This window comes from Vicugna pacos, chromosome 2 (genome assembly GCF_048564905.1).
Source record: "Vicugna pacos chromosome 2, VicPac4, whole genome shotgun sequence".
In the NCBI taxonomy this organism is placed as follows: Eukaryota; Metazoa; Chordata; class Mammalia; order Artiodactyla; family Camelidae; genus Vicugna; species Vicugna pacos.
The window spans coordinates 15,188,708-15,214,191 of record NC_132988.1 but is presented as its reverse complement, the minus strand read 5'-3'; the positions used below and the strand labels follow the sequence as shown (position 1 = coordinate 15,214,191).

The following is a 25,484-nucleotide window of genomic DNA, read 5'->3' as shown; positions in this document are numbered from 1 at the left end:
TTTCTTAGTATCTATGCATTAAAAAGAAGAAGAGAAGGAAAAGCAGGAGAACCAGAAAAAGAAGGAAAGAAGGAAGGACGGGGGAAAGAGGGTAGATGGGTAGATGGAGGGATGGAGGGATGGTGGGAGGGAGGGAAGAAGAATTTTTAAAAAATCTCCCCTCATTTTTCTCACCATGAAAATGATTACTGCACAATGCTCACAATTCCAATAATGAGTAACTCAGCTTCAGTTTTGGAGACAAAAAGAAAAATTATCCTACTTTTTGTAATTGTTTAATTCTATTAAAATATAAGGTTTTAGTTTAAAATGCATTCACATATCTGAATTGTAGAGTCTCTAAGTCAGTTGACCCTTTAAACCATTACTTGACTAAGTTTGTTCCAAAAATAAGCTATTACTTAAATATCTTTAACAACAACATAAGCGGCTTCACTAGATTACCTGGGTGCAGCTAAGACAAACACCAAATTTAACTGCCTCCATTTTCCAATTCTGGAGACAAAAATAACAGTTCCCAAACACATCAGTCAGGTTACATTGCTGCCCTCCTCTGCCACTACAGAGTCCTCACTTTGTTCTCCAGACTGATAGGCCTGGAGAGTCTGCCAGGAATCAGTACACATGAACTCTCTAGGCTGTAAAAAATGTTGGAGGCTGAGGTGGAGGGTCACTGGGCAAGGATCAGACCACCACCCCTTATTCTAAGAGAGCTGAGACCAAGAGTGATAAGAGCCTTGGAAACAAAGAGCTGACTATTTCAAAGAATGAATGTTGATATTGATATTGTTTTTGTCAATTGAACATATTTGTAAAGCACTGGAAATAGGAAATTCCATGACAAAATATCTTATGGCAGTATTATAAATATATAAACTGAATATGAAGGATTAATAACCAGAACCGTTAAAGGATCATCCTGGCATACTTTTTATTTTCATTATTTCCTACACATTTTGCTTATTGCTAAATGTTATAGTCTATTTTAAAGAAATCATGTATTATAAAGATTTATAAGTAATCAATTCTACTATTTTTTATAACCTCCCATAAAAGTAATGACACATATGTTAAGCTATGGGACATTTACAGATCAGCACAGCAAGGGGAATTCTAGTTACATGCCAAAGTACTTTCCTATCTGACCCCTGGAATTACGATCTCAGCAAGAACTAGATTATAGCAGTGATACCAGACTGAGAAGGGAATCACTAGATCAGCTTACTATAAACAGATCATGATTGTCACTCCCATCAAGTAGGCACTAAACTAAGCATGACTTGGCCACACCAATCAAAGCAGATATAATAGTTCAGTCCTTCCCCCAGAATAAGAAGAAAAAAGGACATGAAGTGACTAAAATTTATGAACCTGTAGATGTGTTGCTTTGTATAAAACGTGCATTCTTCTGTTGTTATGGACTGAATGTTTCTGTCTCCCCTCAAGCTCGTATGTTGAAGCCCTAATCCCCAATGTTATGGTTTTAGGACGTGGGGCCTTTGGGAGGTAACTGGATTGAGATGATGTCATGAAGGTGAAGCTCCCATGATGGAATTAGTCTTCTTATTAGAAGCTGAGATGAGAGCATCCTCTCACACCAAGTGAGGATACAGTAAGAAGGTGGCCATCACTAGGAACCAAATCTACTGTACTTTGATCTTTGGCTTCCCAGCCTCTAGAATTGTGAGGAATAAATGTCTGTTGTTTAAACGTCCAGTATATGGTATTTTATTATGGCAGCCCAAGCTGACAAAGAAACTAGATTTATTGGTGAAATAAATCTGTATTTTTAATTTCAATGCATTTGTCTTCAGAAACTATTACAAACAATAACTTCTTGGATGTAAGCTGGCAGCTACCAGTTTTTAAAATTCATTATATGCAGCACTAACAGAATGAGGCCCCACAGAGGACCCTGCACACTAGCTACCATTCTGTTTTATTTTTATTTTAACAATAAGAATAATGCTTCTTTTTAATATTAAACATTTGTTCTGATTAAACAGTCCATTTCTGCTGACTCATAACAGACCCTGGCCTGGTACTGTTTATTAACTTTCCTATGAACATATTGTTTATAGCAGGTGTCTGATTAACATAACTGGTCACTGAAGGCTCATTGTTGGCCACGTAGGAGAGTAGCTTTGCCTGGCAGCAGGGCCAGCTCCTTTATCACCTCATGTATTTGTATCCTGATCAGATTTAATCCTCTCCTAACTTTCCCTTTTGTTGGGTGACTCATACTTGGCTGGCTATGCAAGTGTGTCCTAAGTTCACCAGATCAGAGCAGAAAACCACTTGAATGTGCCGGAATAGATGTGGCCTAAGGATACATTACAGCTGTTTTCACCTTGAAAATCTGAAAAAAAAAAACACCATACAAACTAAATAAATGTAAGAACAACAAAATGTCCTTTTCGAGTCTGGTAAACAAAGGTGATGTTGGTTTGAGGCCAGGGGCCAGACCATCTTCAATATCTATGAAGTGACACATTCACAGTAAATCTACAAGAGATGTCCATGTTTAAAATTATATCTGCCAACAAATCAAACAGAATACTCATGAATAAGAAAGTATAACCTGGGTATTACTCGAGGATCTCCACAGGCTTGCTTGGAAAAGGGTTTTGGAAAGTTCTGAGAGAAGCAGACTTTTTCTGAAGGATAACTTCCCTTCTCGGGCCCAAGACAAGACATAAGGCAACTGAATTGTCAACTTTTTATCATCTCTAGGACTAAAAAGGTGTATGTTATCTTTTACAATTTTTCCTACTCCACCAATTTTAGAGGAAAGTAGGAAAGATTTTCATTTCATGTCTCTCACCTTAGTACTGTCATCTGTCCTTCACTCTGCTGTGGCTGGTGACACCATCTCTTCTCTCCTTTCTGTATACAAGGTTCTAGTCTATGACCTGGATCACCGCAGGGAATAGGGAAGAAAAGAACCCTGCCATATTGGAATCAACAGCCACGGGAAGAGATGAATGATAAACAAACCAGTATTTGTGTAATATAATATCACATAATGATAAATGAAGGAAAATAAATATTAAAGAGATGGAGGAGGATAGAGAGCAGAGGACATTTCAGGGAGGAAAGTCAGGAAAAGCTTTTCTGAGCAAATGATATTTGAGCAGAGATGTGAGTCAAACTCTTGCAAAGTGACCAACGAGGAAAGAAAATTCTACAAAGAAGAAACAGCAAGTGCAAAGAATTTAGTGTATTCAAAAGAGTAGAAGTCATCAGCCTGATTGGAGTAGAGTAAGCAGGAGGCAGGTGGTAGGACCTGAGGTCAGAAAGGTAGAAAATGTATTTCTTGGGTGTTTGAAGTTTATTCTACATGTGACAGGAAGGAACTGGAGAACTTTTAAATTTTACTTTAAAGTATTTCAGACATAGACGAAAGAAATAAAGGAGAAAATGAGCACTGCGTACGCAGCATCTAATTTAAGAAACATTACAGAAATTGAATCTCCTTCATACCCCAACAGCAACAAAAATAAATAAAAAATAAGAAATAAGTCTATCAAGCAAGATGAATAGAAATAGAAATGTCTATTAAGCAAGATGAGTAAGTTCTAGAATCTGCTGTAGCACGCTGTGCCTATATTCAACAATACTGTATTATACATTTAAAATTTTGTTAACAGGACAGATTTCTTGGGAAGTGTTCCTACTGCAATATAAAATGAAATAAAAAGGAAATAATTCTAACAAGAATTTACATGATCTTTATGAAGAAAAATTAAGAAAGTCACTAAAAAACAAAGTATGTGAATATAAAATATATGATGTAAAAATACATCTTCTAATTTTTATGAAATATAAAAATATAAAGATTAAATAGATAACCTATTGACAGAAAGACTTAATATCAAAAAGAAGTCAATTCTCTATAAACTATTTCAATATTAACAGCATTTTTAATGGAGCTAAAAAATTAATTCTCAGAATTATATGAAAGTGAAAAAATTCAAGAAGATCCAAAGGGAAAAAAAAGTAGTGGAACTTTCCCTGCCAGACATGGGTCTTATAAAGCTATACCAACTAGGGCATTGGTGTGGGCATACACTAAGAGATAAAAGAAATAGAAATGAATATCCAGAAACAGACCCAGATGTAGGTGGAAATTTGATATATGGTGGAAACAGCATATCATCTCCCTTATCTTTTCCTCTTTTTCTTCCACTCCAGACCCATAACTTAATATGGAGCTCAGATTTAACTGTGCTGGAGAGCTCTCTCTTTATGCAAATATCTCATTATTTCATCAGGAGCTTCCAGAAGTTTCATTTGGGATAAATTCAGCAGCATTTCTGACCGTTGGATTATTAAGATGGAAGTTTTAGTCTCATACTCATTTTTTTGAATGCTAGATTCTTACCCTGTATCAATAGCTCCTCTTCTCCGTAACTGACTGGGGTTCCCTCACATGCCTAAACAAGCAGTTTCTTCCTTAGTGGAAAAAAAGGAAGTAATCATTATTCTGAATTTAGCTGTCTTCCTTTACCACTCATGTCTTTATGCTTTACTGCATATATGTACTCTTAAATAATTAAAATACCATTTTGAATACCCAGAATTTTTACATAAAGTATGTGTCCTTTTGAAACTTTTACTCATAATTTCTTCAAAAAATATTTACCCATGTTGATACATATAGCATTAGTTCACTTCCTGAGTGGTTTTTATCATATATTTACTGATTCTTTTTATAGGTCTGAAGTATTTCATAATAGGTCTTAAAAAGAAAAAAAAGTATAGAAAGTAAAGAAGCAGATATGCTAAGAAGATTCAATATTTTGAGGAGTTGTTTATAAAGGAGAGCAAAGAAATGGAACGGCAATTGAAGAAGTAAGAAACAAAAGGTTACATGGCATCTAGGGAGGGTGTTAATAAGATGGAAAATTTCTCAGTATATTGTATGCTCTTGAGATACAGTCCAGAAGAGAAGAAATAAATAATGGAGGTGAGATAGGAAATAATCTGGAGTAAAGAAAGTGAACAGAGGAGTAAAATCCTTGAGTAAGTCCCAGACAATGTGATACTGTCATCAAGAAGGGATGAACAGGGAGATGTTCATCCATTGCAAGAAGAAGAGAAGCAGACTCTGAGGCCGAAGATGCTGGAAGGTTGACAGACTGAGAGGTAGGAAGATAAGATCATCTTTTCTAATAGTGTCTGCTATACCCATTTCATTAGAAATAAAAGTCATCAGCAGAAAGGAGGAAGACGAGATGTTCAAAGTCTGAGGAAGGCCAAGATCATGTGTAATATTAATCGGAGAGAGAAGACTGAATTAACTTGAAATGTGGACTAAAACTGCTTGTCATTTCTGAGGGTCGACTTGACATCTGTGATCAGAAAGTGAAAGTGAAATAAATCAGCATAGTTATGTTTTTCTCCAGCCATGCCCTGTTTATCTGCATGAATTAGGCAGAAAGTTGGTTTTACTGTTGGTTTTATTAGACTCAGCCTGTTGGAAAATAAATCAGAAGAGGGTAAGGAAGTAAAAATGTATGCAGGGATACCATGGAATGAATCTAAGTTCAGTAAGGAGAATGGTAAAAAAAAAATCTCAGGGGTTACTAATATCATAAATATATAAAGTTAATGGGTTGAATGTCCCCAGAGGGGTGCAAATTTATTGAAGGGGGAGAAGAGCAAGAAAAATATGAGGAGGTGACCAGAAAGTAAGAGACTTAGAAGAAAAATGAAAGATGTTACTGCTAATGACAAAATCTAGTTACAACCAAGAAAGTAATGAAGTAGCTATTGGAATTCAATTGTTAGAAATGAATACTCTAAAGATGAGAGCTCGAGAAGCACTGGGTAATAGCCCTCCTTGTCTTTCACTGTAACCAAAACACAATGGAGAACATGGAATTAGAAGTCTTTCAAACAATGATTTGCTCTCGGTACCTACAGAAAATACTAAAGTTTGGCATTAGCAAGAGTTATGTAGTAGTTACACTAGTAATCATCTTATCCCTGAAAAGGAGAACTACTCCTTATTCTATGCAATGATCAGATTTTTTTCCAAGGGCAGAGTAAGAGTTATCTGCTAGAAATTAGTTAGCTGACATGGGGCATTAATGCAAAACAGGATTTCTCATTCTGTTCCTGGCTACAGCCGCCCAGAACTGAGGTTTACCTGCATGGCACATGCACAAAAGCTGTACTTGGATGGAGTTTCCAACACTCAAGCCACAGTTTCCTCCTCTCTCTCCTCAACAAATACTTTGGAATTCTAGCAAATGAAAGTTACGTTATAGGGATTGTCTTGTAATCCATTCAAATTCATTTCTTACTTTAAAAATCTGGGGACATTAACTTTCTTAGAATCAAAAGATTTGGAACTCATTTTATAACTTATTTAGATACATGAATATGTTATGAGATCTTGGGTAAGAGCCACTAATTTAAGTGACTGTTTAATATTAAATGTGAATCTCAATGCTAGAAAATATGCATAATAGGTGTACAGTCAATTTTGTGTCTTCTCTGATTGGTACTATGAATTAAACTCCACAGAATAATAAAGAAAAAGAGAATGTTATGGTATCTGCCTTTCTTCTAGGCAGTTATTAGTGCTAATGAGAGCTATTAACTATAATATACATGCTATACAAATATGTTTATGGGGCAAGGGTATATAGCTCAAGTGGTCGAGTGCATGCTTAACATACACAAGGTCCTGGGTTCAATCCCCAATACCTCTATTAAAAAACTAATTAAATAGACCTAATTACCTCCCCCCTCAAAAACCTAAAAAAAAAAAAAAGTGCTTATATGTGTGTTCTTGTATCTGCCTTAAAGCATTATAAGTACATACAAGGATGCATATGTAAATCAAGTCCTCTATATTTAAATTGCTAAACAAATCAGTTAAAAGGATGTTTGGTCCCTCATTATGCTGAAAAAAAATATATATATATATGTATATAAGCATTGGTAGATAAAGAATCATTGGCAGGAATACTTCTAAAGAATAGAAATTCAAGAATATTATGGTAGGATCATGAGATATTTGCCTTAAAATTCCTCAAAAACTATGCCTTAAAAGAAGCTTATTCTGTAAACACTTTGCATAACAGGCCAATATGGCTCTGGTTAAAAAAAAAAACAAAAAAAAAAACCTGCATCTACATAACAGTATTGCCATGCTGATTTCAATGTGGTAACAGTCACAGAATTTTAAATTCTGGAACAGAAATGCCCAAATGAAGCTCTCGTGGGCTTGTGACAGCAGAGGTAAACTTTTAGTAAACAATCCGTTAGCATTAACTTTTGGCGTCTAATTTGGCAGCATCCCTAAAGAGGCTTGGTTTCAGGAATCTGAATCATAAGCTTTCATTTCAACACCACTTATAACATATCAGCACAGTAGACTTCACGGCACTGGAGCATCATGGTGCCTTACCAAGCAGAGCATAATTCCTTTTAAAAGCTTGATTCAGAAATGCTAGAAGATGTTCATTCCTAAAGATGACTTAAGAAGTGAACTGAGTTATTAAGAACTGCAAGACTTATTTGACTGTGAATGGCTGAAAACTACTTTAAGTCCTTTGTAAGTTTTTACTTCACTGTGGGAATTAACCGGACTCTGGATAAAATGAAATGCCAGAAAAAAATAGAGCTCTTTAATTCTGTTTACAATGTTGGAATAGTTATACTGTATCATATAGTTTTGCATTTCATAAGCACTTCTGATGAAATATTTTATATCAATATTTCTTTCATTTATCAGAGACTTGCATAGCAAAGTTTTTCTCACCAGGGAGTGTATATTCCTGATATTATAGTAATTCAATCATATGAAACAAAGACCTGCTGGTGGATCTCTGCATGTTAGGAGTGCTGGGTGTGTAATCTTAATAAACAGTGATCTAACAAAAGAAGCCGAAAGCCTTGCTCTCTAACAGACTTATGAAAGTAATTATACCTTTATTGAACTTAACATCACTCTCAGACCCCTGCTGTTCCTGCTGTTTCTTAAAGATGGTTACTTTCTACTTAAAGAAAATAGACAGGCTTTAGAAGAATGGCTGGTGTTAAGTAATATTACACAATTTAATCAGGTTCTCTGTGCAGCTTATATAACAATGATACAACTATTTCAACCCAAGTAATAAAGACTCAAAGATTTAAAAAAACCCAGTATGGCTAATTAGAGGAACTTAATAACTGCAGTAACAACTCATGTGACTGTAGGATAGGAAAGAGGGGAAAGGGGAACGTCTTCCACTGGCAACAACCATTCCCAGGGCATATCATTAACATAGGCTTTCACAGGCTTTGCACAACCATGGCTAGAGTGAAAGAGGGCATTAATGGTGTTAAAGAATGTAAGATGAGACAAAACGTCAAGAACTATCTTTAAAAAGCGTTAGGGAGAAAGCAGGTGGAATTTTAGGAGCAGCTGGTTGTATTAGGTAGCTGAAGCAAGGTGATGATAGACAGATCTTTCAGGGTTGCTCTTTGTCCCTAGGGTTTGGTCTCTAGTTTATTCAGGGGTATTCAAGCTCTAGGGAGAAGTGTTTAAATAGCTCCTACTGTTACAAAACTGATTTATATCCAAAAATCTAATTTGCATTATACATTTGGAAGCATCCATTTCCAGTAGGCAGATAACAGGTGAACAAGGGACTCCAAATAAGAAGAATCCTGTATGGAAAACCAACCACAGTCAACTAGATCTCAATGAATGATCTGGTTATCTTTTAGCCAGCAGTTTTAGTAACATCATGCCCCTCCCCAGTTACCCACCCAGCAGACACATACTCTCCCCTATTCAGTGTTACCAGCATCCCTGAAAATTCTAATTTGCTTTGTACACAATCCTTTATGCATTAAACTCTTGTCTTTTTTGTTATTATCTAGTTAGCACAATGACTGATTCAAGTCTTAAATACTCTCTGTAACTTACCCTGATTTCCAAACTTAAGACATAATTAGTATCTGTATCATCTCTGTGTTTGATACATATTTGAATATATAAGCATTTACAACATTGTATTTATCTAGTTATACATGTGCCTGTCCCCCCAGTTATTGTGGGGACTCTAAGACTTTTGAACCACATTAAATTTCACAGAGCTTACTAAATGCTCGAAAGATGTTTGTTGAATATATTTGCAGGGACAATTTTATAAAAAATATTCTGGATTGTCTCAATCAGGGAAGGCATCCATACAATATGCTCTAATGTATTTCCTTTCCCTTCATGACATACCAGAAATTATCAACCAGAGAAAAGAATGTTCTTTTACTTCTCACATGGATGAAAGTAGTAGACAATATCTACCAAAACACCAGAAAAAAAGTGGTATACTGCTACACAAGGGTTATAGACATCACGAACAAATCTTTATATCTTTGCAATGCATAAAAAGAGTCTATAGATTCATAAGACCTGAATAGTAAACCCATCAGAGTAGGTGGGACAAACATCAAACTCTCTCAAGTTACCCAGCGTTGCATAACCCAAAAACTTTAAATGCTGCTTTAAAAAAAAAACAAAAACTTCATGGCAGTACAATTTAGGGGACTCCTTTCATTAGTGAAGTGGAGGTGATACTAGAAGGACTATTATCATTATTCAGTCGTCAGCAGAATTATCAGATATTCCTAATACTGGCCACCTGCCTAAAATCATCTTTATTGCTTCATTTCTGATAATCTGATTTTGTTCCAAGAGTTATACTCATATCTGCCTCTACATTTTTGAGCATTTCGTCTTCCTCTAGTGAACGAATGTAGACCTATAGGTCATAGGCTCTACTGAACTGGATCCTGACAAGGGTCAGAAGACTTGACCAATGTCAATACGCCTAAAATGAGAATTATTTTCTCCACATATAAAGCCAGCAAAGGAAGCTAAACTGATTTGAAGAGGTGAGAAAAAATCAAAACCAACTGGCATTAACAGTATAAATAACACACTTGATAAGAAATAAATGGACAGAAGCTGCAGCTCTGCAAGCCTGAGTTTCAGTCTCAGTTGGGGGCAACCACAGGACAACTGCAAATTTAATAGGTTCTGAAAATAGGAAGGCAATAGAAAGATTTGATAATCTCTACACACATCCCAAGCTAACCAGGAAACAATGGTAATGAACCCAAGAGTGCCAGCGGAAAGTAAAATACGAGGCAGACATAAAACTGAACATTGAATGTGCTCCCAAATCCACACACAGATGGTGGAGACCTCAGGGGCTCAAGGTGTTTTGAGTAAAACATCTGGCCAATCATTGGCTGAGAACTAAGTTATACAGATACAAAGGTGATCTTTTTGAACCCCTCCCCAAAAGAATTAAAACAATAACTGAGCAGAAAAATGAATAGCCAAACATCATGGAGAGGAGATCAGATTCCACATATTAAGTCCAGACAAATTACTAATAAATAAAGCCTTGGAGTGGGGAAGGACAGAATCCATAGTTGCAAAAACATATTAACTAAAATGCCCAGTGTTCAACAATTATTAAAAAAAAAAAAAAAAGAAACACTCAAAAAACAGGAAAGTGTGACCTATCCTCAGGGAAGAAAAAGTCAATGAAAATTGAATGGACTCAAATTCTAGATTTAGCAGACAAAAAGACCTCAAAATGCTATTATAAATATGCTTAAATATTTAAAATAAATTATACTTAAGGAATTAAAGGAAAATATGACAATTACTCAAAAATAAGAATTATCAAGAGAAATAAAATCTATAAAAAGTAACTAAAAGATTCCAGAGATGAAAAATGTAATAATGGAATGAAAAATTCACAAAATAGTCTAGGTAATGTATTTGAGAAGAGAGAAGGGAGAAATAGTGAGGTTGAAAGTAGATCAATAACTATTATCTACTTCTAAGAATGGAACAAATGAATTAAAAAAAATTAAACATAGCCTCAGAAACCTCTGGGATAATATTAAACGGACTAATATAAATGTAATGAGGGTCCTAGAGGAAAAGAAGAGAGAAAAAAACACAAAACAATTTGGCTGAAAAATTGCCAAATTTGATTTAAAAAACACATTTAAAGATCCAAGAGGTTCAATGAGCCCCAAGTATACTAAAAATTGATTCACACCTAGACACACCATAGCCAAAGTGCTGAAAGACAAAGACAAAGAGTTAATCTTAAAACCATAAAATGACAAACACCTTATCATATATAGGAGAACAAAAATAAGATTTATGACTGATGTCCCATCAGAACCAATGGTGACCAGGAGCCAGTGGAAGAATATATTCAAAGTACTGAAAAATAAAATTGTCAATCAAGAAATCTCTATCCAGAAAAACTATCCTTCAAAAAAATTAAAGTGGTAAAGACATTTCCAGATTTAAAAAGATTATGAGAAATTACTGTTAGAAGACCTGCTCAAAGGAAAAGATATCAGATGTTAATTCCTATCCAAAGATGTAATGAAAAGCAAAGAAGGTGGTAAATGTATTCAAATATATATATATATATATATATATATATATATACACACACACACACACACACACACACACACACACACGCATGTATATATATAATATAAAAAAAACTATAAAATATTTTTCACATTCCTTTTTAACCCCCTTAAAACCATCTGATTATATAAAATCATAATTTTAAAACTGCATTGCTAGGTTTATAAACTTTATATATACAATACATATGATGATAAGAGCACAGAGGAGGAGAGATGACATGGAACTATACTGAAACAGAGTTGGTATATTTAACTAGAAATTATTTAGTATTAATCTGAACAATACTGCGATAAGTTAGAAAGTATACTGCAATCCATAGAGCAGCCACTAAGAAAATAATTTTTAAAATACAGTTTAAAAATTCACAGTGTAGTTATAATAGTACAGTAAAAATATTTGTAAAAAATACAAAAGAAGGCAGTAAAGGAGGAACAAAGGAACAACAGAGACACATAAACAATACAATAAACAAATAGCAAAATGGCAAACGTAACTCCAACCACATCAATCATAGCATCAAATGTGAATGGACTAAAGACTCCAATCAAATGATAGAGCTTGTCAAACTATATTAAAAAAAAAGCAAGATCAAACTCCATGCTGCCCATAGGAGAAACACTTTATATTAAAACATGCAAACAGATTAAACTAAAATTGACTATAGACCTAAAAGAGCTAAATCATAAAACTTCTAGGGAAGAAATAGAAGAAAATATTTATCTTGTAAGAGGCAAAAATTTCTAAACTATGACAGCAAGAGCCTACTCTAGAAAAGAAAAAAAAATTGATGAGTTAAACTTTATAAACATTTAAAACTATTGTGCTTCAGATACCATTTTAAAAATGAAAATATATTCCATTGACAGGGAGAAAATATTTGCAAATTGCATATCTGATAAAGAGTTTGAATCCAGAATATATAAAGAACTCCAATAATTCAGTAATAAGAAAACAAAGCTTTGAAGTAAAACAATACACAAAAGTTTTGAATAGACAGTTTTCAAAAGATAGTATATGAATATCTAATAAGAACATGAAAAAATACTAAACATTATTAGTTCTGTAGGAAAGTGAAAATTAAAACAACAAAGAGATGTTTATGGCAGCATTATTCATAACCAAAAGGTAGAAACAACCCAAATATCTACCAACTGATGAATAAACAAAATGTGATATATGCATAATGGAATATTATTCAGCAATAAGAAGGAATGAAGTACTGATACATGCCACATCACTAATGAACCTGAAAAACATGTTATGTGAAAGAAGTCAGCCACAATATACACATATTGTATCATCCTATTTATGTGAAATTTCTAGAAATGGCAATTCTATAGACATATATAGCAGATCAGTAGTTATCTGGGACTGAGGGTAACAGTAGGGACTGACTGAAAATGGACTTAACAGAACTTTTCAGGTTATAGAAATCTTTAAAACCTGTTGTGCTTATGGTTTCACAAAAATATAAATTTGCCAAAAGTCATTTAACTGTACACTTACAATGAGTGAATTTTTTAATATGCAGACTAACCTAAAAGAGACCTTTAAAAAATCTCCATAGCAACCCGCTGGGACTGACTAAATGTGAGTAATAAGTTATCCAACAAGTCAAATGGATCTCTCAGGTGTTATGGATTTAAGTGTGTCCCCCCCAAATTCATATGTTGAGGTCTTAAACTCAAATGTGACTCTTTTTAGATGTAGGACCTTTAAAGCTTAAATGAGGTGATAAGGATGGGGCCCTAATCCAGTAAGACTAGCGGCCTTATAAGAAGAGGGAGAGACATCTGAGACAGGCACACAGAAAAAAGACCATGTAAGGACATAGCAAGAAGGCCAGTGGTCTGCAAGTCAAGGACAGAGGCTTCAAGAGAAGCCAGCTCTGTCAGCACCTTGATGTTGAACTTCCAGCCTCCAAAGCTGTGAGAAAATAAATTTCTATTGTTCAACCACCCAGCCTGTGGTAGTTGTCATGGCAGAACTGGCAGACCAATACACCAGGAAATGCCTGTGTCCACATATGATACTGCAGATCAGGTGGACAGGACACTCCACATGCTGTGTCACTACACAGCTTTCCCTCCTTATTTAGCCACAACCTCATAAAAAGAAAATGAAAAGCCAAACTGACTGAGATTAAAGTTTGATGGAGGTTTGAAATAAAAATTAACTCTTTGTAGAGAAACAGTGAGTTCATGGACTGAGATCTGTACCAGCAACATAAATGCACAGTGTGATCACATTTTTATCATATAAAAAAGAAGGCAAATTGCCAGACACCTTCCCCTCATGTTTATGATGGCCCTAGGAGATCTTTACAAGACCTGGCTACCTATTCTAGTTGACCTCTAGTCAGTAGCCTCATGTCACTCTGAAACAAAATTGCCAGTATTTTTATTTTCATCTCTTGGTTTTAGTATATATTTTCAAAATGTTTATAATAAGAATGTGCTAAATTTCTCTTTTAGAAGTTATTTAAAATAAAGCTTTTGTAACATGTTATCTCCTATACTTCTGCATTCTTTTACCATCAGAATTTCTTATGCCCTAGTATCCTCTATTATCTACTATCTTTTATTAATCCTCCTTAATCCCTTTTCTGCATAATCAAAATCTTATTGTTAGAGTGCTTGTTCATATGAAAAAAAAATTTAGGAGAAAATCGTTATATGCTTCCCATTTAATAACACAAAGCTGTATCTTGAGAAAATAGCAGAAAATACAGTGTTGTCTGCTTGTGGGGGACAAAGCTGTGCCTTGAGGAGGAGGTGGCCCAGGATATTGTTACAGTTTGCCACCAATTAGTCAGGGAGCCTGAAATAATTCATATCCTATCTCAGACCATAGTTTCTTCAGATGCATAGACTATTTCAGGTTTTAAGGTTTTTATCTAGGGCTCCACAGTGAAAATGGACTTGTCGTCATTGTTGAGTTTTCTATTATTTTAGTTGCAGAAAATAAACTAAAAAGTTCTATTTACATGTTGAGAAAACACTGGAAAACCTTCAAAGTTCAAAAATCTAGGAAGATTTGAGAATAGATAACATAGAGCCAAATGTATTATCTTTCTTGAGGTATGCCATTCCATTGCTATTAGTTAGTTTTCTTTGTTGAGATTTAAATAAATATCAAGTAAAGGTTCTCATGTTTACATGGTCTTCAGCCTTTAAGATCAGTCTATACAGGCAGTCTGAAGTTGCTTCATTCTCCCAAAGGAAGATTTTCAGACAAAAAATCATGTCCTCAGTCACAATTTCTTTGTTACCATAGTGATAAGAAGAAAAAAAAATGGAAAAAAAAGAGCTAAAAATACCTGAACACATACAGTTTTAGAAATTTGACCTACTTTGTATCATACACTGAAAATGTTAATCAATTGAATTAAGTATATATGCGTTAGATGAAATATTCTACTGGATGAAAAAATGTGTAGGTTGCACATCTGGAGCTATTATCCACAATCAAGGAAGTCAGTATGAATGAAGATGACTGACAATCCAAAATGTGTAAAATCAGAGTCTCTTAAAAAATGGTATATACCAAAAGCAAGCAGAAAACATTAATTTAGCTCCATTTCCCATAAATTTTCTGGTTTCTTTCAACTACTTTAGAATATTTCCATTTTAAATGAAAGCTTCTTATGAACCACTAGAATTTTTTAACTGGATTGAGCAACATAATTGGATATATATTTTAAATTATGTTAGAGTGACTTCTTTCTATAAAGGAAAGCTTCTCAATTTTAGGCATGATAATAAAAATAGTATGTTTTTAAAATAAGTTTTCTTTTGAAAATTCTAGTTTTAATAAGAAATTTAATAGAGTGAATTACTTACAGAAAAACCTACTATATTGCACGGCATTATCTAGTATGTGAAAGATCAATAAAAGGCAGTATTTGCTGTCAAGAATTTTTTAATCATCCACCTAAATATGTTTTTGTAGCACTGAACTTTTAAAGTGTCTCCACATAGTAAAATGGAAAGAGCACTGAACTTGAAGAGACCAAGGATAAAGTTCCAGCTCTCGTAATGAGCTTAAAAAAGTCTCTTTCTAAGTCTCAGTTCTCTCAGCTGTAAAATGAACATAAATAAGCATATCATCTCCTCTAGCACACAGGTTATTATTATGATAATCAAAAGAGATGATACAGGTGGAAACCAATGGATAACATTCAATACAAAAATCTCTATAAAAATAAATCATTCTATAATTAGGTTCAACATTTAAACATTTTCAAAATAAAAATTATGAAAATTAACTTTCATAATTATTTAAGTATACTTAAGAATTTAAAGAATAATAATAGCAAACACTTACTGAGCACTTACTATGGGCCACATATTTTACACAAGTTATTTCATTTAAATCTCATAACAGTGCAATGACTTAGATAGTATTACCTTCCTTTTATAGATGAGTGAAATAAGGCATAGCAGAGATAAATATCTTGTCCAAAGACACAGCTAGTATGTGAAGGAGCCAGGAATTAAACCCAGGCAAGCTAATTCTAGAGCCATGGTCTAAACCTAAGCCTTTATGATATATTTCAGAATAATCAGTGGAGGAAAATATTACTATCAACTATTAATTTGAACAAAACAGTTAATTTAAATTACTAACACTAATCAGTATAAGTTTCTGAAATCTCAGGTGATTTCTATTTTGTCACTTTCAATTTTTAAAATTTTATTATTATCTATTATAAAGAAAAATAAAGAATTTAAATGTACAACAGTAAACACTTTGTAGAACACCCTTATGATAGATTATTACTCAGTCATAAATAATGCTGTAAAAGATATTTATGCCTTGGAAATTTATGAGTACTGTTAAGCAAAAAAAAAAAAAAAGTAGATTTTAAAACTACAGAAGACCTCAATTTTCATAAAATTGTTACATGCACAGAAATAAACTGGGAACAATAAACATTAAATATTAACAATTGCTATTTATTAGTAATTTTATATATTTCTATATTCCCAAATTTTATATAATAAATATTAAATGTTTTTTCATCAAAAAAAGTTGCTTAAACAAACAACCTAGTCATGACCACTGAAGCACAAAGTGATATGAATGCTTCTCTAGTCTGTGAACAAATATTTATTGAGAGTCTAGAAAACCTGTCTAGGTACTAGTGATTTGGCAGTGGCAAAGCAAAGTCCATATACAGTCAAAGAATTAGGTCAGTTTACATTAAGAACTAACAACGGATGAGAACGTCAACCTATAATGAAGCCTCAACCTTGTCACCCTGACATTAATCATACCTTCCTATCAGCATGTGCGCCATTTTCCTCTATTAAAAAAAAAGTCCTGAAATCTTTTGTTTTGTTTGTTTACCTTTTCTTCTCAATTAAATTGTGGATACATCATCCACCATCTCTATACACAGCAGCAAGCCACAGCACCAGTGTGGACATAAAAAGAAATGCTGAAAAGAATCTTTAGGGGTTAAGGAAAATTCATTGAGATTTCCCATAACTTTGGTGACAATATCCACCCACTCAGTAGTTTTTAGAGAAGAGAGAAACGTTGCTTCATTTAATTTATTACATATTCCCATACACTACAATATTATCCTTTCACTTATTGTTCAGAAAATAATCAATTTTCAAACTGAGTATCTATTGTATTGAAATAATTTATGTTTACACATTTAAACTTAACTATGTTCTTCAGTACCAAATCTAACCATTCAGGAGAAATCATTTTAGCATCAGTATTTCAAATATGATGATTTAAAATATATTCAGGCTAAACTTAGTGTATGAAAAATACATCAAGAACTTAAAACGTTAAAATCTTCTCTTCCACCCCTCTTAAAATAACTTTATTGTATTCACTTCTTTTAACCTGTTCTTTAAGTCTCTTCTTTCATATATATTAAAATTGGGTTTTAAAAATTTGAAAAAAGGGATTTATAAGACAAGCTTACTGAAAGTAAAAGGAAGGAAGGAAAGAACAAGGGAGGAAAACAGGGAGGAAATAAAGAAGGAGGTAGAAAGCAAAAGAGAAAAGAAATGAGAAAACACTCGCCTCTGTGGACCAGGTCCCAAACCTCATCAATTTGCTGCTGGGTTGGGAAATGACCACAGTCGTTGAAGAATTTAAGGAGCTCACTTCTTCCTAATCCTCGCCAGTCTTCTCTTTTAGCAAACATTGTTTCATAGACTATAAGGAGAAAAAAGATAAAATAAAATATTTTCTTTGTAAGTAATACATCAAGTACACACCCCACCTGAAACTGTCATCTCAATTTGGAGAAGATTTAACTCCAGTTTTATTTTGATGTCTGGTTGTAAGCCTCACGATGAAAGCAGCACTATCTCAGCCTCCTGGGGAAGGTTAGAAGGAAGTGGGCATGCTCCTCCCTCCACAGGAGTGAAATTTGGACTTGCTTCCCTAAAGAGAACACTGGCATCCTCTGGCCTGGTTTACATGACAGTTGTCCATAGACCCTGAACCCATCAATGCTCCAACCACATCATAAGCCATGGCTTCAGTGTCAGGATTTCTGGGGGCCTGACTTCTGTTGACCCATTTCAGCATTCATTTTTTTAGTTTCCCTGATTTTTTCATCTCTTTTTGACTTCTACTCAACATTCTAACTAATTGAATTGGTGATTCCATTTTGGATCACTTATTCTTCTCCTGATTTTGCCTTACTATATCTGCATTTTGCTCACTGACTTCATGTATTCCTAGTTCAAGGTCCTTTGCCACTCCTGGCTCAAGGTTTCCCCAGAAAACCATTCAGGTGGGCCTTCCCTCACCTATCTCCCATACTTGGCATTAGACAGTGGTTAGATAATGACCAAAAGAATTGACATATATGTTTTGAGTGTAGCTATCCATAAACATTTTTTTTCCAAAAGGTGGTATTTACTCGCCATTCTGAAGTATATGGATAAGCCCCATGAAGCTGATTGTTAATCAGCATTGGCAAAAGGACAGGGTCTGCCTCAGTACAGATTTAGTTCTGAAATATGGGCTCCCTATGACAAAGGGCATCAGAATGGTTTCAAACAGAAGTTAAAGTATCATCCTGGCAATCAACCAATGGACTTCAATTTTCTATCCATTCATTCACTCATTCAGTGGAAGTGGACAGTCATGAGACATCAACAAGTTCAAGAAATACTTAGTGATGGCCTGAATATGAGTAGCTATTCAAGATTCTGAAACATAGCAGAAAATAAACATAAATTTTTATTTAGCATACCTATGACTTTTTCTCTTCTCAAATAAGCAAATTAGAGCAGTTGCTATTGGCGTCCCCTTCCATATTGCCTTACATTTCTGTACATGCTGACCTGACTTTCAAGTGCTAGCACCTGCATTTCATTGCCTAAGGGCTCCCTCTGGCTACAGGACTCCACTCTGTCCACCAGCGCAGCCAGAAGTGCCAGGTAATTAAGGCTCCCAGTGGAGCAGCCCTTAACGACTGACTGGGGAAGCTGGTGGATAAAGACCCAGCACTTGAGGCAAGATGGCCACACTATTCCCTACAGGGATAAAGCTCAGGTTGCCCACGTGGTAATCTGCTTTTACCCCCCACCCCCACCCATCCCTTCCCTGTCTCACTTCTCCATTCTACTAACAGTATTTCCTGGGACTAACTCCTAAATAAGATGGTTGTACTCTCTCTCACTTTTCAAAGGATTTTTAAGTAAAAGGAGTCCCAGCAGCTTCTTAATGAAAGAATGGTTTTCTCTTTCTCTGCCTCTCTCATTTGTTTTCTCTTTCTCCCTTCTTCTTCCAGTCTTTTCATCTCCCAAACACTTTGCTCCTTCTTTTTCCTCTGGAAATCAGGCTGTTGCATGGGGTGAACTGATTGAGTTCCATGACTTCTATACAATCTCTCTCTTTCTTTCTCTCTCTGATTTCTTCCTTCCTCAAGCACTAGCTACAGAAAAAGAGGCATTCTAACTCAAAGAATTCCGATTATTTGTAAATACTCTGCAACATAATTTTAGAATAACTAATAAACTTAGTAAAAACTGTCCTTTCAAAAAATACTTTTGAGCCCTTCTGATAGACCAGGCATTTGCTAATAGCAGGTGCATATTAATGATCATAACAGACACAGTTCTTGACTTCATGGAACGTACAGTCCACTATAAAATAAACATTTTATAGCTAGCTGAAATTACCAAAAAATGTAGCACTTTTATATTACAAGGCAATAAATGACTGATTTCAATCAAATATAATTTATTTGCATCATTTTGTTGTTGCTTTAAAGAAAATTTATGAATAGTTTTAAATTTAAAACAAAATTGAGAAGGAGGTACCAGAAATTTCCCATATATCTCCTCCCCACACTCAAGCATAGCCACCCCACAACCTCATTATCAGTATCACTCTCCAGGGTGATGCATTTGTTACTAAGGATAAACCTATATTGACACATCATAATCACTAAAGGCAATAGTTCACCTTACAGTTCACTCTTGGTGTTGCACATTCTATGAGTCTAGACAAATGCATAATAACATTTATCCATCATTGCAGTATTGTATGAAATAGTTTTACTGTCCTAAAACTCCTCTCTGTGCATGCCAATTCATCCTTCCCACCCACCTCATCCCACCCCTGGCAATCACTGATTTTTTATTTTCTCCACAGTTTTGCCTTTTCTAGAATGTTAGATAGCTGGAATCATAAAGTATAAAGCCTTTTCAGATTGGCTTTTTCCACTTAATAATATGCATTTAAGTTTCCTCCATGTCTTTTTATGGCTTCAAAGCTCATTTATTCTTAGAGTTAAATAATATTTCATTGTCTGGATTTACCACAGTGTATTTATCAATTCATCTATTAAAGGATATTTTGACTGCATTCAAGCTTTGGTGATTAACTAAAAGCTGCTATAGATATCATATGCAGGTTTTGTTTGGGTATAAATCTCATGTGGGTAAATACCAACAAGCATGATTGGTGGATTGTATAGTAAGAGTATGTTTAGTTTTGTAAGAATCCACCAAACTGCCTTTCAAAACGGCCATCATTTGGCATTCCCACCAACAACGAATGATAGTTCCTATGGCTCCACATTGTCGCCAGTGTTTGGTGTTGTTGGTGCTCTGGATTTTGGCCATCCAAATAGGTGTGTAGCGGTATCTCTTTGTTGTTTTAATTTGCATTTCCCTGATGACAAATGACATGGAGCATCATTCTCTACACTTACTTGTGATCTATCTTCTTTGGTGAGTGTTGAGATCTTTGGCCCACATTTTAATCAAGTTGTTTGTTTTCTTACTGTTGAGTGTTAAGAGTTCCTTGTATATTTTGGATAACAGTCCTTTATCAGATATGTCTTCTGAAAATATTTTCTCTCAGTATGTGGCTTGTCTTCTCATTCTCTTGATATTGTCTTTCATAGAGCAAAAGCTTTAAAATTTTACTGTAGTCTGGGTTATTAATTATTTCTTTAATGAATCCTGTCTTTGGTGTTGTATCTAAACAGGCATCATCTAGGTTTTCTCCTACGTTACCTTCTAGGAGTTTGATAGTTTTGCGTTTACACTTATTCTGTGATTCATGTTGAGTCAATTTTTGTGAAATGTATAAAGTCTGTGTTTAGGTTAATTGTTTTACATGTGAATGCCCAACTGTTCTAGCACCATTTGTTAAAAAGACTATCTTTGCCCTATTGCATTGCCTTGGCTCCTTTGTCAAAGACTGGTTAACTGTATTTATAGGGGTCTGTTTCTGAACTCCCTATTTTGTTCCACGACGTATTTGTATATTCTTTTGCCAATACTACACTGTCTTAATAATTGTAGCTTTATAGTAAGTCTTGAAGTCAGGTAGCATCAGTACTCCAACTCTGTTGTTCTTTTTCAGTATTGTGTTGGCTATTCTGGTCTTTTGCCTCTCCATATAAACTTTAGAATCATTTTGTTGATATCCACAAAATAACTTGCTAAATTTTGAATGGGATTGTATTAAATCTATACATCAAGTAGGAAGAACTGACATCTTTACAATAATGAGTCTTCCTATCCATCAACACATAATATCTATCCATTTATTTAGTTCTTCGATTTTGCTAATCAAGGTCTTGTAATTTCCCACATAGAGATCATGTACATATTCTGATACCTTTATACATAAGTATTTTATATTGGGGGGATAATGTAAATGTTAGTGTGTTTTTAATTTCAAAGTCCACTTGTTCACCCTTGGTATATAGGAAATCAATTAACATTTATATATTATCTTTGTATCCTGCAACCTTGATATAAATACATCATTACTATGTCCCAACAGTTTTTTGTCAATTCTTTCAGATATTCTACATGGACAATCATGTAATCTACAAACAAAGATAATTTTATTTCTTCCTTCCCAATCTGTATGCCTTTATTTCCTCTTCTTCCTTTGTTGTGTTAGCAAGAATTTCCAGCATGATGTTGAAAAGGAGTGGTGACAGGATATCCTTGCCTTGTATCTGATCTTAGAGGAAAAGCTTCTGGTTACTCACAATTAAGTATGATGCTAGCTGCAGGTTTTTTAAGATAATCTTCCTCAAGTTGTGGAAATACTTCTCTATTTCTTGTTTACTGAGAGTTTTTATTATGAATGGGTGTTGGATTTTGTCAATTGCTTTTTCTGCACTTAGTGATATGAACATGTGATTTTTCATTTTTAGCCTACTGATGTGATAGCTTATATTAATTGATTTTTGAAAATTGAAACAGCCTTGCAAACCTGGGATAAATCCCACTTGGTTATGGTATATAACTCTTTTTATGTTTTTTAGGATTCAATTCGCTACTATTTTATAGAGGATTTTTGTTTTGATATTCATAAGAGATACTGGTTTGTAGTTTTCTTATATTGTCTTCGCTTAATTTTGGTATTAGGGTAATGATAGCCACATAGAATGAGTAAAGAAGTATTCCCTCTGTATCTATATATTGGAAAAAGATGGTAGAAAATTGGTATAATTTCTTCCTTTAATGTTTGATAGAATTCACCAGTGAACCCATCTGGGCCCAGTGCTTTCTGTTTTGGAAGGTTATTAATTTTGGATTCAATTTTATTAATAGATATAGACCTATTCACATTGTCTATTTCTTCTTGAGAGAGTTTTAGAAGATTCTGTCTTTCAAGGAATTGGTCCATTGTATCTAAGTTAACAAATATGTGAGCATAAAAAGTTGTGCATAGATGTGTTTATCATCATTTTAATATCCATAGGGTCTTTAGCAATGTCCCCTTTTTCATTTCTGATATTAATAATTTGTGCCCTCTTTCGTTTCTTCTTAGTCAGTTTGGCTAAGGCTTATCAATTTTACTGATCTTTTCAAAAGACCACATGTTAGACTCACTGATTTTTCTCTATTGATTTCCTGTTTTCAATTTCATCTATTTCTGCTCTTATTCTTTCTTTTCACTTATTTTGGATAAACTTTTTCTTCTTTATCAAGTTTCTTCAAGTGAAAACTTAAATTATTGATTTTAGATCTACCTTTCTTCCTTTCTAATATATACCTTCAGTGCTATAAATTTCCCTCTAAACTCCTTTTTCTGCATCCCACAAATTTTGATAAGTTGTATATTCATTTTCATTTAGTTCAAAATGTTTTCAGTTTCTCTTTAGATGTCTTCTGTGACTCACATGTTATTTAGAAATCTGTTGTTTAACCCCCATGTATTTTGGGATTTTCCAGTTATCTTTCTGTTACTGATTTCCTGTTTAACTTCACTGTGGTTTGAGAGTAGACATTGTATGGTGTCCAATATTTTAAATTTGTTAAGGTGTATTTATGGCTCAGAGTATGGCCCATCTTGGTAAATGTTGCTTGTGACATTAAGAAAAATATGTATTCTACTGCTGTTGTATAAAGTAATTTAGAGAGGTCAGTTATATCCAGTTGACTGGTGATACTGTTGAGGTCAACTATGTGTACTACTCTGCTTCCTTGACCTGTCTATTTCTTGTAGTGGAGCACTGAAGTCTCCAACTGTGACAGTGGATTCATCTGTTTCTCCTTGCAGGTCCATCAGTTTTTGCTTCACATAGTTTGATGTTATGTTAGGCACATACACAACTAGAACTGTTAATGTCTTCTTGGAGAACTGACCCCTTTATCATTATGTAATGCACTTCTTCATCCTTGATAATTTTCCTTAATTTGAAGTCTGCTTTGTCTGAAATTAATACAGATACTCTTGCTTTCATTTGATTAGTATTAACATGATGCATTTTTCTCCATCCATTTAATTTTAATCTAGATATGTCTTTATATTTAAAATGGTTTTCATGTAGACAACATATAATTGGATTGTGTCTTTTGCTCTAATCTGACAATGTCTATCGTTTAATTGGTGCCTTTATATCATTTAACATTCAAAGTGATTACTGATACAGCTGGATTCATATCTACTATATCCAATAGTGTTTTTTGTTGTTTTCCTTGTACTTTGCTTTTGTTTTTATCTCATACTTTTTTTCTGCTTTTTGTAGTTTTAATTGAGCATTTTATATGATTTAATTTTCATTTATTTCATAGCATATCTATTATAATTTTTTTTTAAATACTTGCCCTAGAGTTCACAGTACATGTTTACAGCTAATCTAAATCCACTTTCAAATAACACTATCTTACTTCATGGGTAATGCGAATACTTCACAATAACAAAATAATCCTAATTTCTACCTCTCATCCCTTGTATAATTGTTGTCATTACTTCACTTATTTATAAGCATACATATATTAGCATATATAATTATACATAAGCTATATATGTATATTATAATTGAGCATATTGTTAGTATTATTTTGAATAAATTGTTATCTGTAAATGTTAGCAGTAAGAAAAATAAATATTTTATTTATTCTTATTTCTTCTATTATATTTTATTTCCTCTTCTGTGCTTTTCTTTACTTCATATAGTCTGAGTTTCTGACCTATATTATTTACTCTAAAATACTCTCTCTAAAAAACTTCCTTTAGCAGTTTTTTGCAAGGCAGATCTACTGGCAACAAATTGCTTCAATTTCTATTTGTCTGAGAAAGCCTTCACTTTTGAAGGATAATTTTTGCAAGGTACAGAATTACAGGTTGGTGGTCTGTTTCTCAATACTTTAACTATTTCATGCCATTCTTCATTCCTGTACAATTTTGGATAAGTCAAGTGTAATTCTTATTTTTTTTCTCTACAAGCAAGGTGTTTCTTTCAGAATTTTTTTATCTTTAATTTTCTGTAATTTGATGATATGCCTAGGTGTAGTTTTTTGGAATTTATTCTGCTTGGTGTTCTCTGGACTTCCTAGATCTTTGGTTTGGTGTCTGACATTAATTTGGGGAAATTCTCAGTCATTATTGTTATAAATATTTCTTCTGTTCCTTTCTCTCTTTCTTCTCCCTCTGGTATTCCCATTATACATATGTTATTCCTTCTGTAATTGCCCTACCGGCCCTGGACGTTTTGTTCTTTTTTTTTCTTTCTTTTTTTTTTTTTTTTTAGTCTTTGCTCACTTTGATTTTCAGTGTTCAAGGATTCCATTGATACATTTTCTAACTCAGAGAATCTTTCCTCAGCCATGTCCAATCTACTAATAAGCCCATCAAAGGCATTCTTCATTTCTGTTACAGTGTTTTTTTATCATTAGCATTTCTTTTTGGTTCTTTCTTAGGGTTTCCATCTCTCTGCCTACATTGTCCACCTGTATCTTGTATGCTGTCTATTTTATCCACAATTAGCATAGTAATCATAGTTGTTTTAAATCCTCAGTCTGATAATTCCAACATCACTGCCATGTCTGTTCTGATGTTTGCTTTGTCTTTATAAACTGTGTTTTAGAATACATTGTAATTTTTCCTTGACAGCCAGACATGATATACTAGGTAAAAGGAACTGGTATAAAAAAGCCTTTAGTAATATGGTGATAAGGTGTTGAGGGAGAGAAAGTGTTCTAAAGCCTTATGATTAAGTCTTAGTCTCTTAGTGAGCTTATGTCTCTGAACTGTGAACTTC

The 25,484-nt window shown here is 34.0% G+C and overlaps 1 protein-coding gene across 19 annotated transcripts in view; it reads right to left on the bottom strand.

Moving 5' to 3' along the window:
• The window catches only part of IQCM (IQ motif containing M), a 480,596-nt gene that overhangs the window by 167,392 nt on the left and 287,720 nt on the right, over positions 1 to 25,484 (bottom strand). For all 19 annotated transcript variants that reach the window (XR_012079786.1, XR_012079787.1, XM_072975871.1 and 16 more), the window contains one exon: positions 17,528 to 17,662. Coding sequence is in view for 17 of the 19 variants with exons in the window: in XM_072975871.1 (XP_072831972.1) it covers positions 17,528 to 17,662 (135 nt within the window). In the remaining 2 variants the exon portion in view is untranslated. The remainder of the gene's footprint in view (positions 1 to 17,527; positions 17,663 to 25,484) is intronic.